Source organism: Canis lupus, chromosome X (assembly GCF_048164855.1).
Source record: "Canis lupus baileyi chromosome X, mCanLup2.hap1, whole genome shotgun sequence".
In the NCBI taxonomy this organism is placed as follows: domain Eukaryota; kingdom Metazoa; phylum Chordata; class Mammalia; order Carnivora; family Canidae; genus Canis; species Canis lupus.
The window spans coordinates 38,564,853-38,582,294 of NC_132876.1; the positions used below are offsets into that span (position 1 = coordinate 38,564,853).

General features: G+C 39.3%; 1 protein-coding gene across 2 annotated transcripts in view; it reads right to left on the reverse strand.

Moving 5' to 3' along the window:
- The window catches only part of RTL4 (retrotransposon Gag like 4), a 494,612-nt gene that overhangs the window by 91,368 nt on the left and 385,802 nt on the right, over positions 1-17,442 (reverse strand). The window contains exons 2-3 of one of the 2 annotated variants that reach the window (XM_072817751.1): positions 14,243-14,291; positions 1,191-5,423 (exon numbers count right to left, since the gene is read on the reverse strand). In XM_072817751.1, coding sequence (XP_072673852.1) covers positions 4,260-5,168 — 909 coding nt within the window. In that variant the 5' untranslated portion in view covers positions 5,169-5,423; positions 14,243-14,291 and the 3' untranslated portion in view covers positions 1,191-4,259. Of the gene's footprint in view, positions 1-1,190; positions 5,424-14,242; positions 14,292-17,442 lie in introns of those variants that run through there. The other variant, XR_012026642.1, reaches the window with a different exon arrangement.

A 17,442-nucleotide genomic window follows, 5' to 3' on the forward strand; every position in this document is an offset into this window, starting at 1 on the left:
TATCTTCAAATTTATCACACTGACTTTATAAAAGTATGTTGAGCATTAAATGCCGAAATGGATATTCCATTTTTTAGTAATGTGAACTTAAATGAGCATCATTAACAAATTAAATTACTCAGCACAAGGCCTGGCACAAAGTAGGCATCCACCAACTACTAGTTCCCTTTCTTTAGATGCACACAAAGCTAGACTTTATGCCCAAAGGGACAAGTCTTCCATTCACAGGGAAAACTGAAATTCTACATGGTTCTCCACTGAGTTACTATGAAGCAAATGGGGTTGGTGGAATACAGTCACAACTAGGCTTTTCACTGAACTGGACCAATAAGAGAACCAGTGCAATGTTAGATATATACTAGAAATTAGCGTGCAAGAAGCAGGTTCAAGTAAACTCAAGAACCAAAGCCAATACCAGGAAGTAATACAGACAATTTAGTGCATAAATGCTCAAACTTATAGCAGCAAACAATGGCTGGACAGCATGGTCTGTGTACCGAGATCTTTCTACTGACTCTGCTAAATAGTGTAACTCACTTCTGGGACTTCTTTTTTTAAATGTGGGTAGTGAATCTTGCATGAAGATGATATTGAAGATCCATGACACTATATTCCCTTGAAGGATTTTCCATTTTCTTGGCCAAGTGAGACCTGAAGCTTCATAGGGAGGCAATGAAACATACCCACCAATGTAGAAGGCTTTACAAATATGACTTAAGTTCCCAGAGCTCTCTCAAGAGCATGTGGTATTAGATTTGCCAAGAGGCTAGTATACCCTATATGCTCTATTTTGTTTCAGGGATGACTATTGTGGTCATAGGCTAGATGATGCTGGATGGAAAAGATCTTCCCAAGTCAAGAAAAGGGTAATATCTGTTTTACCATCCTGGATAGAGGTAAAGGCAGTGACAGCATGGGTCCTGTGTGCTGCCATCTGGACAGATTAGAGGTGGTGAAAGGACAATTATACATTCCTCCCTCTTTAAATGTGCTTGTCAGGGGCTCATAGTCATGTGTTATGTCATTACCCATGACGATATATTCTAATGGTTAGGGTGAACTGTGTAGTATTATAAGAAGCAATTACTTATGGCAGGTATCATGGTTCTGGGTGTGAGCAGAGGTAACTGCAGGAATTAAAAACCATAAACATTTTGGAATTTTATTACAGCTGTAGACAAATGAGAAAGAATAAAAGGAGGATGACTGTTGATGTAAAGCTCCCAGGGAGGCCAATCTTCAGTGAATTCACAATGGTTCACACTGTGGTGATGACTTTCTATAGTAAGAATATTATTTTTTTTCCAGTGCACTCAGTGGTAGATTAGAATCTGGAGGACTAAAAAAAAAAAAAAAAGATTCAAAAGCAAATTTATATTTATTTATTTATTTACTTATAATGATAATTAACTGCAAAATAGGCTAGAATACTCCATGTCAGCTGGTTAGTGAGTTCTCTCCCCATAACAAAGTTTATATGGGAACATAATTACAATCAGATTACTTCTACATGGGGTCACAGCAAGGGTGTTAGGTGGCAATCTTAATGGCCATCTCACTTTATGTGGACCTGGTAAATCATATATAATCAACATCCCCTCTTTGAGTTTAGAGATTACCAATGCCCTATGACTCTTTAATTGCCCCCTTTTCTAGATTCTCTGAAGACCATTCTATCACTAAAAATTCCTTCTTCAGACTTATCATAAAATGATTAGATTTTATCTTGCTGGATGGCATCAATCAAGTAGCAGATCTGCCTTCCTTAAACTACAATCTTGGTTGGACTTGGGGACTCCTCAAGCCTTTTGCAGACTACATCTTCAAGTAGGTTACCTCTCATCTGTTCTCAGTAGATTTTAATCAGTTTCACTCTCAGATAAGTTAACTTGGTATAAGTTCTTAGAAAAACATCTGTGTAACTTTATATTAAATAATGAGTTTATTCTATTGAAGTGGATGGTGTTTTTATGATGAAATTTGGAAGAGGTAAACAAAATGGTTGCTAGCTAGTAGACAGTTAAGCATTATCCCAGTATCCTATTTCTATGCTCATTCTGATTGTTGAATTGTATCACATAGAGCACAAGAATTCCTTGACTGGGAACTCATCAACAAGGGGTTTCCTGAAATGGGGGGATTTATAGCCCAAAATGAATTATCTGTTCTGAGAGGCTGTGAAATCTGAAGATTTCTTGGAGAAGAAGGTGATGCTGCTGCAGAGAGAAGGTCCAAACAGGAAATAAGGTAATGCATCTTTGTGAGAGAGCACATAATGATAAATTATGTCCTTAAGATAAGAAAGATTGGTGATGAAGCCAACTGAATGATTCCCATCAGCATTCTGAGACCATACTGGGGTCAGTAAGGAAAGTGAATGGAGGCTACTGGGTTACTATTTTGTTACAGAATTGGGGGTGCTAGATCAGGATACCTCCAAGTAATCCCAGAGACACTTAAAGTTTAAATAGATCTGCTTGTTAGAGGCTTTCATACAATCCCAGTACCACAGTGAGAATTTCTTGGCACAACTGGAATATGTGCATCCAGGTTTCCTTGTTATGAGAACATGTGGAGTAAAGTGGAAAGTATAGCAAGCTATTGATAAAGGAGACCCCTTGTAAATGCAAATAAGGGTTGGCACAGCGGTTAGTGAGGCACTGATGGGAAAAATGATCTATTTGTTAGTGCTACTGGATGAAAGAGGTAAGGGCCTAAGTGGGTTTAAATATTGTCAAAGTTAGCATAATTCCCCAGAAACAAGGCCAAAGTACAATGACACTTCATGTTCTGAGAGGTCTTGATGGCTGCTAGGGAATAAGGAATTACTAATCTTTCTTTTAATCTAAAATCAATTATGGGGACATACATCCACACCAAGAAGCAAGGAACAGAGGACTGACTATTACTAGCAAACATCAATTGTCACTAGTTATCCTTAACATTATAGAGAGTTTTGTGTCTCAAGCATGGCACTACTTTCATTCAGAAGCATTAAGAATCCATACATAGAGCTGATATGTGCCAAGAGCACAACACAAGCAATCAAACCCCTCAATCAAATTAAGATTTATGTAACAATGGTGTTGATGTCCATGTCCCAGGACTTGTCAGAAGGGATTGTTCAGACAGTTGTCTGCCATTATTTACTTTTCACAATTCTCAACTAGATAAGGGTCTCCAGAGGTGGTCCATAAGGATATACAACTTAACATCAATGGCAATGATCCCAAATAGTGACCACACTGAAGCCTCTAGAGTCAGAAACTACTATAGGGTCTTCAGTAGAGATTTATTTAACCAGATTCCCTTACCTGCCAGGTAAGGCAACAAGGACAGGCTGTAGACATAATTATGATGAGACTCCTTCCCCAACTTTCATTCATATTTATCAGAGGTCATTATCCTAGACCTGGCCATTTTGACTTGGCCATTAGCCATGCTATAGCATAAAGTAGGTTGTTGAGGAAGTGGGGAGTAAGATGGAATTAGTAGGGCTTGGCTAAAAATATGTACATGCCTGAAAGGCTAGTTCTCAAGGAAGTGGACCGACAGGTCCAATCAGAGTCTCCAAATGGCCATGCTATCTGGTTTGTCAATAGCTAAGAGATCCAGGTTTTTTGAGCAAGCAGAAGTCTTTTAAATGGCAACAAAATACATAACTGTATGGAATGGTAGTAGAGTTGTATTTCCATGAAGGTTGGTTTGTGTTGAAGCTGGACTCTAGTCAATAGGTGGAGCAGGTTCCAGCCTCCAGTAGAAAAATGTTGGTAGGATATGGAATGCAATGAAGAATTCAACCAAGGATTCCTAAATGAACAGGGAACTAGAATGCAGACCAATGAGGGTGAGGGTGAAAGTCTTGGGCCTAATCTTAGGCACAGAAGACTTAGGCCAACAAACTCAACCCAGATCTCACCCATTGGAGGGAATGGGGTTGCCAGGGCACGTCCAGGGTTGTTTTCATTGGCTCAGACTGGCCAGAGTTTTGCCTACAGACTTTCAATCCTCTTGGGAATTTGGTACCACCTGCAGAAGTGCCAGTGAATTGTTTTCTTATTGTTGAGTTGGGTTTGGTTTGGTGATGGGTGAGCAAATGAACAAGACCTAGTTATTTAAATTCCCAGAAGTACATGAGTTCATGACTGTCTATTAAGTTGTATCATAGTTCCCCACCTGTATTTTAAATGCTAGCGCAGAATATAAATCTTTAAGGCTGGAAGTAAGAGGGATATAACTTTGCAAAATGACCTGCTCTCTTACTGGTGAGTTGAGTTATTTATCCTTGCTGGGGCTCGAGAACGTTTGGCGAGGCAATCTCTTGTAAAGTGACCAGCCTGGCTGCAGTAGAGGCACAACTGAGCTTCTTGCTGGCGGGCTCGTTTGGCTGAGGTGAGAGGTGGCTGGCTTCCACGCAACTGTATAGGTTCTTCCTTGGGTGGCAGATTTGTGGGGCTGGAAAAGGCTTGGTGGTGGATCAGGGAAGCCAACATTGGGAACTGGGTCTCTGACTGAAGAAGCTCTGGCCTGTCATTACGTTTCTTGTCCAACTGAATACACTGAGTGATCAGGTCTGGAAGGTTGTTCATCATATCTGTGCCACTCACTTCATTGTGGATGGAATCAGCTAGTCCTTCTTGTAAGTGATCACTCTGATTGGCTTCATTACAGATCAAATTTTGAGCAAGGAGCTGGAAAGTAGAAGCATCCTGCTGAGAAGAGGAGTTATCCTCTTTGTTCAGAGGGTCTATTTCCTGTTTTATAGGCTCACCAAATGATTGCTGGAATTCAAGAACAAACTTCTCATACTGTTTTAGCAGAGTGTTCTGGTCAGACCCGGATATGACTCCACAACCTTCCATCTGCTGAGAAAGGTAGTCAAAAAAGAACTTGATTTGGACATCATCTGCAGGATTGGGGAACTTGAGAGTTGTCAACCGTGCAGGAAATCCTGAGATACTGGCAGGGTCACTGTGGAACTGAGAAAGATGTTCAAGTAAACATGTTACAGACATCACTGGGGTGGTCAGGGTTGGCATGACTTGGCCCCTTAGATCAAGGTTCTCTTCAGTCAGATGCTGTATTTGTGGTGGCAGAATCAGATTCTCTACTTGAAGGGAGGAATGCTCTACTTGCAAGGTAGATGGTGATTCTGTGTACTTCTCCATTGGGTCTTCTGGAATCAAGTGAGACTAGGTAGAATAAAGTGCCAGTACTAGAAACCAATGTGTGGACAGTAGGGTTTCCTCTATCATCAGAGAGATAGTGTCATGAGTAAGTAGCCAAAACTGCTACCTACAAAACAGTTGCAAAGGGATGCTGAGAGCTGAATTCGAGAGATGCAAAATTGTTGTCCACTATTCACTGTTACCTCTTCTCATGGAGAATGCCAATGTTCTGCACATTCAGAAGTGATAAATTACCTTAGGACACATAGAGGATTTGGAATTAAGAAGGCAAATACAAAAGTCACAATAGATTTTTCTCTCCACTCCCTTTCCTTGTAATATAGGGGAAATTTGCCCTCAAACTAAGACTTTGATTCTAAAGTACCTCTTTTTTTATCAGAAAATCAAAGAAATTTATAACCCAAAGTGATCTTAGAGATTATCCAGGCCAAATTCATAATTTCATGAATGAGAAAACAGAGACCCAGGAAGGTAAAGATGTTTGCCCAAGGTCACACAACTACTTAATATCAGAGCTGGCACACTCATCAGTACTGCTGTTGAAAACAGCACTTCTTTCAGGACCACAGATGTGCTCATTTGTACATGTTACTTGAGCATGATGATGGTTCATGCCCCCTTACTACTTAAAATATAATCCGGGAGCCAGCACCATCAGCATTACCAGGGAGACTGTCAGAAATGCAGACTCTCAGGTCCCACCCCAGACTTCCTGAATTAGTATTCCACTTAAACAGATTTGCCAGGTGATTCAAATATGATGCACTGATATTTGAGAAAAGCTGCTCTAGAGAGCATGTTGACCTACTTGAAATAATGACTGGTTGGACTTGAACCTCAATGCTCCAATCCCAGCATGCATTGCTATAGTGATCTGATGGCTGTAGGGGTAGTTAATCCATATTTTTCTAGATTCCTAGTCCTTATCTAAAGTCACATTTGGTTGTCATGAAGAAGCTTAAGATGCCATAGGCAAGATGTAGAGGTGAAGTTGGGAATTTAGTAAACAAGAACAGAATATTCTTCAAAGTATAAAGATCAGAATGTTTAGTAGTCATCCCTGCACTGATAATAAGAATAAAGCAACCTGTTAGAGTTAAAAACAAACCTAAAATATACGGCATATAAGTTGAACTATTTTGTAGTGTAATTCCCCTAATTGCCCTTTCCTTGTGTAGCATACCATTTAATTGTATTTACATTGGCCACTAGTGGGCAAAAATGTGCATCATTGAGTGTAATATTTTTTTTCTCTAGGTTTTAGTTGATGGGTCTTCCTCTCTGGACCTGTGGAATAGATTACTGGAAGACTGAAATTGTATAAGATTGGAGGCCAGAAACTTGGCATTAATTAGTTGCATGACATTAAAGAACTAATTTGGGTCTCAATTTCCTCTTTCATCTAATGAGGATGACTATCTTGTCTACTTCAGAGGGTTGTGGTATCAGTGAGATAGTAGATGGTTCTCTGAGTGACAGAGAGAGAGAAATACTCCCAAGATTGTACCAATGCAGCTAACAATACCATTGGTGAGGCTCTTTGTCATATATGGCCAAGATAGGGAGATACTGTCATATTCTTTCTTCCTTCCTTTCCATAGCTCACCATTCTGGTTAGTCTACCTTTCCATTTTCCAGGGCCCCATCAATGAGTCTATTCCTGTCAGTCCAGTTAGGTGTCATTGAAATGTAAGATGTTAATTAATTAATGAAGGTTAGTAATTGGCCTTTCTCAAGTCATTCACTATTTCCTCAAAATTTAATGTGCATAAGAAACAACTTGGTTCCAATCCCCAACAATTTTGATTCAATAGGTGGGGTGGATGCCAGGAATCTGTACATTTAACAAGCTGCCCCAAAGATTTCTGACGGTTCTAGTCCTTGTGAAAAAGCCACCCAGATGAACCTCAAGGAATAGTCATATTATAGCATCACAGAGAAGTAAGAATGGGGAGGGTACATATTTGTAAGCAGGAGGCCTTCAAATGACATAGAATAATAGGTTGCAGCCCATTCTACTTCTGCATAAAGTCCACAAAGAGCCCACACTGTTCTTCACAACTGTACTTCTCTCACAGACAGTGGAGTGCAAGAGTTTAGCATGTAAATTCTAGAGTCAGACTGACATGGGTCCAAATCTTGGCTTGGCCAAAAGTTGTGGGACTTTGGAAAGTTGCTTAATCTCTCCAAGAATCAGCTTCCAAACTTAAAAATGGATGTGATTTTAATACCTTCCTCATAGTGTTGTGAGGACTAAATGAAATGAAAAGAGATTAGGCAGCTTCATGCAGATGACAGGTGCTTCATAAATTTAGCTATCATTTTGCTAGGTCCATGGCCTGTTATCTGACTATGTTTTAGAATTTAATTTTTAAAAATTTTTGAAAGGTAACACAGAGTATGTACTGTTTATTATATAACACTCCCAGTGGTATCTGGAAAAATATCCCCAAATTAAGCCATTAACATTTCTGCAGGAAAAATGTCTGATATTCATATTAAAAGAGACTAAGACTAAGTTAATATCAGTTTAGGTCATATTTGGTACTAAATTAATGAAAAATAGCTTCCATTTTACAGAGCTTTTAGATTTTAAAAATGAAAATAAAGGGTATGGACCTTTCTACCAAAATCCTCTTTGGGTTGGAAAAGTGCGATTTTAACTTTTCCTTCTTTGTTCCTGCCTTCTGCCCTTTCCCCTCCACCCTTAGCAATTCCAGAACATCTGTAGTAATCTCCTGTTTCTTAATAGAATTATGTATTCAAGGTGGCAGAGCATATAATTTTTCTAATTATGTAGCATTGGTGAAAAACTTGCCAAAATTATAAGCATTTGCCCAGATGCTAATCATACAATGGCACTGTTGTCGAAGGCAATTGTTTAATCTCTCAAAGAAAATCTATCTTGTCTTATCATTTTGGAAATAGCTCTCCTTTTAGAGGTCAATGGCCTTCTATCAGATTGTTCCAGTAGATCCTGGGGTCAAGCATGCCAGTCCGGAGGAGCGCCAGACCTCAATCTTGGGGAGATAAAGCAGAGACTGAGCTGAAACCTCAAACGCACAGGTTTGGGGAATCAGACTAGTGAGCTTGAGCCAGGCCTGACAAAAACTGCATACGTTTAAGTTTCTAGTTGACTGCCATGTGTTTCAACTTCAAAAACAGCAAGACAAAAATAGGTTTAGTAAACACTAAAAAGGCCATTTGGGCATTTGTGTTCAGTTTGACTCCAGGTCATGGTTGACTGTTTCCCTGCATGAAACTACTCCATGCTGGAGTCCTCTGAAACTCCATTTGGTGAAGAGCCTGAAGTACCTTGCTGCTTATAAGAGAGATGTTTGTCCTTTCACTACTTAATTTTCAAGGTGTTCTACACAATCCTTTGGAGAAGCTTTCAACTATTGCCTTCCAACTACCCAGAGCACTTGCATTTTTACTCCTGAACTCCAGATGATCTAAAGGTAGCTTTGGCCATGAGAACTAAACTGAGACATAAACAGCACTCAAGAAGTAGCATAAGTGTATACTGTTTAAATTTGTCTAGAGATTTGGGTATGACCCTAGCTAGCTCTACCATCATTTAGACAGACAACCTTGGGAAAGTCACTTCCTCTCTCTAGGTCAGTTTCTGTAGCTATACAATGAAGAGATTGGGTTTCTCAAATTTTATCACATATAAAACATTCTGATTCAAGAGAGCTAGAAGGAGACCCAGAAATCTATATTTTTTATAGGCACTCCAAGTGACTGTGGCAAGAGATCTTCAGATTTTACCTTGGGAATATTGGGTGACTGTCCAGACAGAGCTCTGACATTTGTCAGAGATTCTCAAGTTTCAGGGTACATAAGAATCTCTTGGGATTTTAACATGCAGATTCTTGGGCTTTAACCCTAGACAGTATAATTCAGTGGGTCAGGGATGAGACCAGATAACCTGCATTTTAATCAAGCCCTGCAGATGATGTTGATGCACAAGTTTCTCTGATAATGCTTGAGAAACTCTTGGTTGAATATGCTCAAAAGATACTTTCTGCTTCAGCACTATCTACAATTTTTGAAAGTAGAAACTATTTGGTTCCAAAAGTGGCACCTGAAGTGTGTGATATGTGGGTTGCTTCCTTCCAAGGCTCTTCCTGAGGCTATATGGTCATATCTAAACAGTGGGCTAGTGCAGGCCTGCCTCAGAAATATGAAAAGTAGCTAGCTTGGGGACAAGAGAGAGGGTCACAAATAAGCTGACCCTGCTCTCAGGTTCTATGGTTCCTGTTGGGAGATTTGCACTGTTCTGCTCTGCCTATGAGTGAGGCAGAAAAGCCATCCAAATATCTTCATATTCGAGATAGAACAGCAGCCCAGCTGGGGTCAACCTGGCCACTGTTATGTCTCAGACTTCATACCTTCCTTTAACCTTCAACCTTTCTTCTGGCTCAGCTGGCCCCATGGACAAGCTGCTTATGAAGTTAAACATGTCATGAATACTCTCTACAAGTATTCCCTGGCAGTTTTCCAGTTGTCCTTTCTACTGTGCATAACTCCATTAAGGAGCCACACTTGCTATACCAGCCTTCCTCCTCTTTGCACCTATTTAACATTCCTCCTAAGGTCATATTTCCCTGTCTCCTCCTTTTCCTGCCTTCTCCCTTTTGCTTACTGTCTCTGCTGGCAGCCATGTCACATGGCTGAATGATCCTGCTCAGTCACCAGCTAGAACCTTGGCTGGTAACATCATCCCAGCAATAATGACCCATTTGCATCATTATTTTCTCTCAATCCAGCAGAGAACACCTACAAGGAATGGGTGAGTTTTTATACAAAGGCAAAAATAAGGAGGCCGGGCCGAGGGCAAGATTATCCACTGGACAGGCATCCTAAGACAGTAACAGAGCATTGTGAATAAAATATTATCAACATATAAAAGAACATTACACAGAGTCCAAGAAAAAAACTCCAAAACAGACTCCATTTTGCCTCTTTACTATATTTGCCTACTTGGTTCTGCCCCTGAGGGGTACCAACATTATATGGGTCTATATTTCACCAAATCATGATTTCAGTGGAAGTAGCTGTGTCCTGGAAGTTTGCAAACTCCTGAAGATCAAGTGTGCTCGTACTTACAACTCACAGAAGATGTTACAACACATGGCAGACAAGCTCTGTAGCAGGATTGAGTCTAAGTCTCATTTCAATCCTACAAGTGTTGAGGACATGGTGGGCCTCTGACACACTGGAAATGAAGAGGTTTGTATCTGTATTTGCTAAGAATGGAAGAGACAAGTTGCTTTTATCCTCAAAGACACTGTATGGGTCTTTGAGGTAATAACACTTATGATTTCTTGAGTGCCTAATTTATGCCACTTTATATACCCTGGTACTAGCTGTCTGGAGCCTTATTTAAAAGTATTCTGGACTTGTGGCTGGCCTCACTAGTAGAATGAAGTGAAGAACTGTCAGTGTCTGCCACAGACTGTGGAAGAACAAATGCAATGTGTTCAACATCCATTTGCCACATCTCTACCAGAACACATAATCCTCATAGCAGTCTTATGAAGTAGGTATAATGATTTGCATCTTCCACAATAGGGAAATCAAGCCCCTACCTCCACTTCCAGACATGCAATCATGCCCACCTCTGCTTCTAATCTCTCTCCCTTCATCTGACTGCCTCTTTCTTTCTCCCTATGCCCAGCTCACATTCAGTCTCCTTGATGCAGCCTCCTCTGACTACTCAGCCCTTATTAATATCTCATTCCCTGAGCTATGGAAGGACATGTGATTGTATGAGCTCTCCAGGAGGAAGCCTCTTTCCTTTGAATCCCCATAATATTTTGCACAGGGCTGGTCCCATAAGCTTTATACAAATCTGTGTTGATAGATAAAAGAATCTCAACTGGTAGTCTGATGTTAAAGTTATGAGAAGAAAAAGAAGACTTGGAATCTAGTCATGAAAATCTTGTCAAAACAGGAGGAAGCTGAGTAAGCAACTGGGGGCATAGAGTCTCAGTAGACGTGGCTTGGACTTGAGAAGGACCTGCAGGCATTGGTATTACCAGTTCTTAGCTTTTCATTCTCCTGTTTTCCCTTCTTCCTTAAGCTTCATATATTCAGTGATTTTATTTTCAATCAAAAACAAATTATGGCGTCTGATAAAGACTTCTGTATTACTTCTAGGTTCAGGAAAGCAGTCTGAGGTGAAATAGGTGATGGAGATTAAGTAGCACACTTGTTGTGATGAGTACTGGGTGATGTATATAGAACTGTTGAACTGCTATATGGTACAGCTGGAACTAATATAACATTTTATGTTAGCTATACTGTAACTAAATCTAAAAAATGGACAAGTGTTCAGCGTGGTTTGGATTAGTAAATTTCACAGCTGTCACATAATTCAGGAATGAAGTTGCCATTGGAGTTCTGAAACTGAAATTCATATATATATATATATGACTTAAAAGTTAAGAAAAAAGAAAGCAGGCTGAGGGGATGTTATACAAAAGTGAATTTGCAATTCGCCACGTTTTACAAGAACAATGTGATAAAATATTTTTAATTGAGACCATCTCAGTAAAGCTGGGTTGAGCTATTACCATACCCACCTAAGCACCATCTAATCAATATGTGAAGATATTACAAGAGCAACAAAAAAGGACGATTAGTTTCCCATCCCCATTGAGCTTCACTATGTGTATAAAGATTCAAATATCTTAAAAACCACTTTAATATTCATTACTTCATTCAATGTTGACCACAGTTTTGCCATTTTCCAGGCCATAAAACCAAAGCACTGAGATATTAAGTCAAATCAAGGGGCAAAGAAGAAGGGTGATACATGTATAACTTTCTCTGAGGGACTCTCATGTAGAATACTTGTTCTCAGGGGCAAGGAAAGAACTAACTGAAGATGAATTTGGGAGGGTAGGGGTGGAGATAAGATGAGCATTTTCATAAAGTAAGTTATGAGTTCCACATCATTGGAAGAATGTAAGCAGAGTTAGGAATACACTGGGCAAGGAGTTAGAGTGGGGATTCCAAGAATCAGATAAGAAGAAGGCATCATAAGGATGATCTAGTCCTTTCAAAGCTATAAATTCTATAATTTCTATAACTTGCTTGAGGACACAGCTGAAATATGGGTGATGACACTGACTGAGAGTTATATACAATCTAGAATCTGATCCTCAGATTCACAGCCAAACTGTTTGTCAGTTTGAGGGCTTAGCGTGGCTTCTCTGTCCATCCCCAATGCCCCCATCATTTCAAACAGTATATGCTGTTTTAAACAAACTATTAGGGTAAGAATGGAAAAAATTCTGATCTCCAGATCTCAAATAGTCATAAAATTAGCCCTTTAAATTTAAAGGTCTTCTCCCACATTCATGCTCCCTGCTGTCTCTTTCATCTTTAATTCATTAAGTGCAATTCACTTAGTGCTGAATACCACTTACAACTGATGAGCTGACAGAGTTTAGCCCACTTAGATTTAAACTTTTTTTGCATTTTCAAGTCCCTGTGGTATGTATGCAACCTGTGGCCCTGTTCAAGATGGAGAAAACTTAATATAAGCAACTTAGTATATATCATGTTTTTCAATTACAAGAAGCCTTCTAATAGTCACAGGTTAGAGAAAAGTTTCAACTTTACAGATGAAGAATTTGATGCTCAAGAAATGGAAAATGATTTTGGTCATATTTATGACTCTCTTTGTTAAGTTTCAATTCCATACCCTTTCTAGTCAGACTTTCTCTCCCCTCCCAGCCTTGACTATGAGTAAATGAGCAATATAGGGATTGTAGAGTATAGTGCAGAAGCAACCTTTTAATATCATTCAATAATTGGTAACATCCCACACATATGCAGAACATTTTATGTGATCTAGGTGTTCTCCTCCTGTCTCATCATCATCTTGATAAACTATGAAATAGGCAAGGGTGTATTCAACATTCTCTCCAACAGGTCAAGAAAGACACACAATTGTTTAGTATTAGACCTTGGACTAGAATCCTCAACTCTTTCTCATAACAGTATACCCTGGAAAAAGTCCAAAGCAGTAGAAAAATCATGCACTCTGGAGTTAGACACAATTTACATTAAAATCCCAATCTGAATTCAAAGCCAAAGCTGTGAGACCTTGGGCATGTTATCACTTTGAGCCCCAGTTTTCACTTTTATAAAATCTATATTGCAAAGTAGCTATGATGAGTTGAGACACTATGTGTAAAGTTCCTTGCATCCAGCAGACATCAGAGGTAGAAGCCACTGAGTTCATATTTTCTACAAACACTGGAAGGTTGAGTATCAAATATCATTCTTACCAGCTCCAGTATCATGGGATTCTGGAGAAGGTGATTCTACCCAAGTCTCTTGGTGTGGAACAAGTGTCTTAAGCTAACTCCCTTAGCATATAACCTGCATTAGTGTTTTTCCTTTGCAATGCTCATATCACTTATAATTAATTATTATATGCCAGTTTTCCCTACTAGACTGAGTTAAACAGGAGAGGAATCAACCAATTTCATTTCTGTGTCCCCAAGTCCTAGCATATTTCCTTAAACATAGAAGTGCTCAGTAATTCTTTGCCAGAATTATAGTATCTGTCCATGACAGCCATAGTTAAAACTAGATATTAGCCAAGGTGGTCTTACTGTTCCCCACTCCCTATATGTCTCTTCTATTACTTTTCTCTGCTGTGAGCAAAATACCCATCCCTGCTCCAATGTATCTCAGTATATTTTAATATTATAGATGCCTGAGTTAACCAGGTAGAAATATAGACAAAGACTTATGTCAGTGGGACTAATGCTCAGGAAGGCAATACGTCAGTCCTACACTTCAATGACCTTAGAGCAGTGAAAAACCTCAGAGACCCTTGAGAATGTACTTTGCCTAGAGGAATGGGTTGTTTAGTTTCTTAGAAGAGTTTCAGATTAGCTCAGGCCCTAGGTCAAGACAATTATTTAGCAAATTTGGAAATAAAACAAATACAAAATCATCCAGACAAGAGTTGTTTAAAGATAAGATATTTTCAATTACTCTCAAGTGAAGATAGAATTACTTACCTCTTACATGTTGTGTCCCAAGCAGTATCAGGTCACAGTGGGATAGTTTCTGGAAGATTTGAAAAGACAAAGTGAGAAGAGGTGGGATTCTTTAGCATCCCAAGCAGCAGCAGTAACCCTAGTTCTGTGCTCTTCCTGCTAGAGTGCTCTGTTTTCACCGGCTGACATTCTCCACCCCTTTGGCACTGGGACAGACACAGAGTGGTAGAGCTCTGGGCTCTGAGAATTGAGAGTTGTGTGACTTAAGGCAAATTAATCTCTTTGAGCTTCATTTTCTTTCCTTTTTTTTGAGCTTCATATTCTTTATCATAAGATGTGCCATATCTATTCATTCATATAATAAAAATTGACTGCATGTCTATTATATGCACTGTGTAGGGAAATGGAAAATAATAATAAGCCCACCATAGATCATGGGCGTTCCAGAATTACTAATGTATGCAAATTGCTTGTCACAGTACATGGGTCATAATAACCATGTAATCAGAGATAACTATCATTTTAATAGTCTGAGATACAAGGGATTGGCAAGGGATTAAGAGCCCAGGCCTGGGTTGTAGTTATAATTCAGAATATTAGGTCCACATGTTAGTCATGAAAACTTGGGCAAGTTTTTTTAACCTAACATACCACAATTTTCTCACCTGTAAAATAACTAATAATGATCACAACTGTATATTAAGCTTGGGAAGATCAAATAAGCATGAATGTGAAACTTTCAGTAAGTATTCTTCCCTCTAAAGTTTAATGACTCAGGACTAACACAAGTCTAGTTGGATAAAAAATAAAAAGCCTTTCAAGGAGTGTGTCTCTTGAGCTGCTTGAAATTTGTCTAAAGCAAGAAGAAAAGTGAAAGGAGAACTATTGTTAGAAGGGCTGATAACTCTGATGATATTCTAAGTAGAGCTATGGCAGAGAAATAGTTTATAGATGACACACAAATAGTTTCCTTCTTCACATCCATTACAGGTGAGAAAATGCTGTCATTGTATGTGTGGCCTTGGCTTATAATGCACTTCAAATACCTACTTTGCAAACCCCTTCTGTCTTGAGCCCCAGATATCAGCAAAGCCATGTCTTCTTCTCTCATCTTGTTCATAGATCATATTTCCAATAATGTTTAGTCATTTCCACCTACTTGTGTTTTTGTGTTCTTGATGACCTCTGTATCTAGGATGGTGCCTACATCTTTGGAGTGACCAAAGAATAACTGGGGACACAAAAAGATGAGCAGTAATGTGACTTTACTGAAAGATAGCCTCTGCTTAGCTTTTTTTTTAATTTATTTTTTATTGGTGTTCAATTTACTAAAATACAGAATAACCCCCAGTGCCCGTCACCCATTCACTCCCACCCCCCGCCCTCCTCCCCTTCTACCCCCCCTAGTTCGTTTCCCAGAGTTAGCAGTCTTTACGTTCTGTCTCCCTTTCTGATATTTCCCACACATTTCTTCTCCCTTCCCTTATATTCCATTTCACTATTATTTATATTCCCCAAATGAATGAGAACATATAATGTTTGTCCTTCTCTGATTGACTTACTTCACTCAGCATAATACCCTCCAGTTCCATCCACATTGAAGCAAATGGTGAGTATTTGTAATTTCTAATAGCTCAGTAATATTCCATTGTATACATAAACCACATCTTCTTTATCCACTCATCTTTCAATGGACACTGAGGCTCCTTCCACAGCTTGGCTTTGTGGCCATTGCTACTATAAACATCGGGGTGCAGGTGTCCCTGAGTTTCATTGCATCTGTATTTTTGGGGTAAATCCCCAACAGTGCAATTGCTGGGTCGTAGGGCAGGTCTATTTTTAACTCTTTGAGGAACCTCCACACAGTTTTCCAGAGTGGCTGCACCAGTTCACATTCCCAACAACAGTGTAAGAGGGTTCCCTTTTCTCCACATCCTCTCCAACATTTGTGGTTTCCTGCCTTGTTAATTTTCCCCATTCTCACTGGTGTGAGGTGGTATCTCATTGTGGTTTTGATTTGTATTTCCCTGATGGCAAGTGATGCAGAGCATTTTCTCATGTGCATGTTGGCCATGTCTATGTCTTCTTCTGTGAGATTTCTCTTCATGACTTTTCCCCATTTCATGATTGGATTGTTTGTTTCTTTGCTGTTGAGTTTAATAAGTTCTTTATAGATCTTGGAAACTAGCCCTTTATCTGATAGGTCATTTGCAAATATCTTCTCCCATTCTGTAGGTTGTCTTTGAGTTTTGTTGACTGTATCCTTTGCTGTGCAAAAGCTTCTTATCTTGATGAAGTCCCAATAGTTCATTTTTGCTTTTGTTTCTTTTGCCTTCGTGGATGTATCTTGCAAGAAGTTACTGTGGCTGAGTTCAAAAAGGGTGTTGCCTGTATTCTTCTCCAGAATTTGGATGGAATCTTGTCTCACATTTAGATCTTTCATCCATTTTGAGTTTATCTTTGTGTATGGTGAAAGAGAGTGGTCTAGTTTCATTCTTCTGCATATGGATGTCCAATTTTCCCAGCACCATTTATTGAAGAGACTGTCTTTCTTCCAATGGATAGTCTTTCCTCCTTTATCGAATATTAGTTGACCATAAAGTTCAGGGTCCACTTCTGGGTTCTCTATTCTGTTACATTGATCTATGTGTCTATTTTTGTGCCAGTACCACACTGTCTTGATGACCACAGCTTTGCAGTACAACCTGAAATCTGGCATTGTGATGCCCCCAGATATGGTTTTCTTTTTTAAAATTCCCCTGGCTATTCGGGGTCTTTTCTGATCCCACACAAATCTTAAAATAATTTGTTCTAACTCTCTGAAGAAAGTCCATGGTATTTTGATAGGGATTGCATTAAACGTGTATATTGCCCTGGGTAACATTGACATTTTCACAATATTAATTCTTCCAATCCATTAGCATGGAATATTTTCCCATCTCTTTGTGTCTTCCTCAATTTCGTTCAGAAGTGTTCTATAGTTTTGAGGGTATAGATCCTTTACATCTTTGGTTAGGTTTATTCCTAGGTATCTTATGCTTTTGGGTGCCATTGTAAATGGGATTGACTCTTTAATTTCTCTTTCTTCAATCTCATTGTTAGTGTATAGAAATGCCACTGATTTCTGGGCATTGATTTTGTATCCTGCCACGCTACCAAATTGCTGTATGAGTTCTAGCAATCTTGGGGTGGAGACTTTTGGGTTTTCTATGTAGAGTATC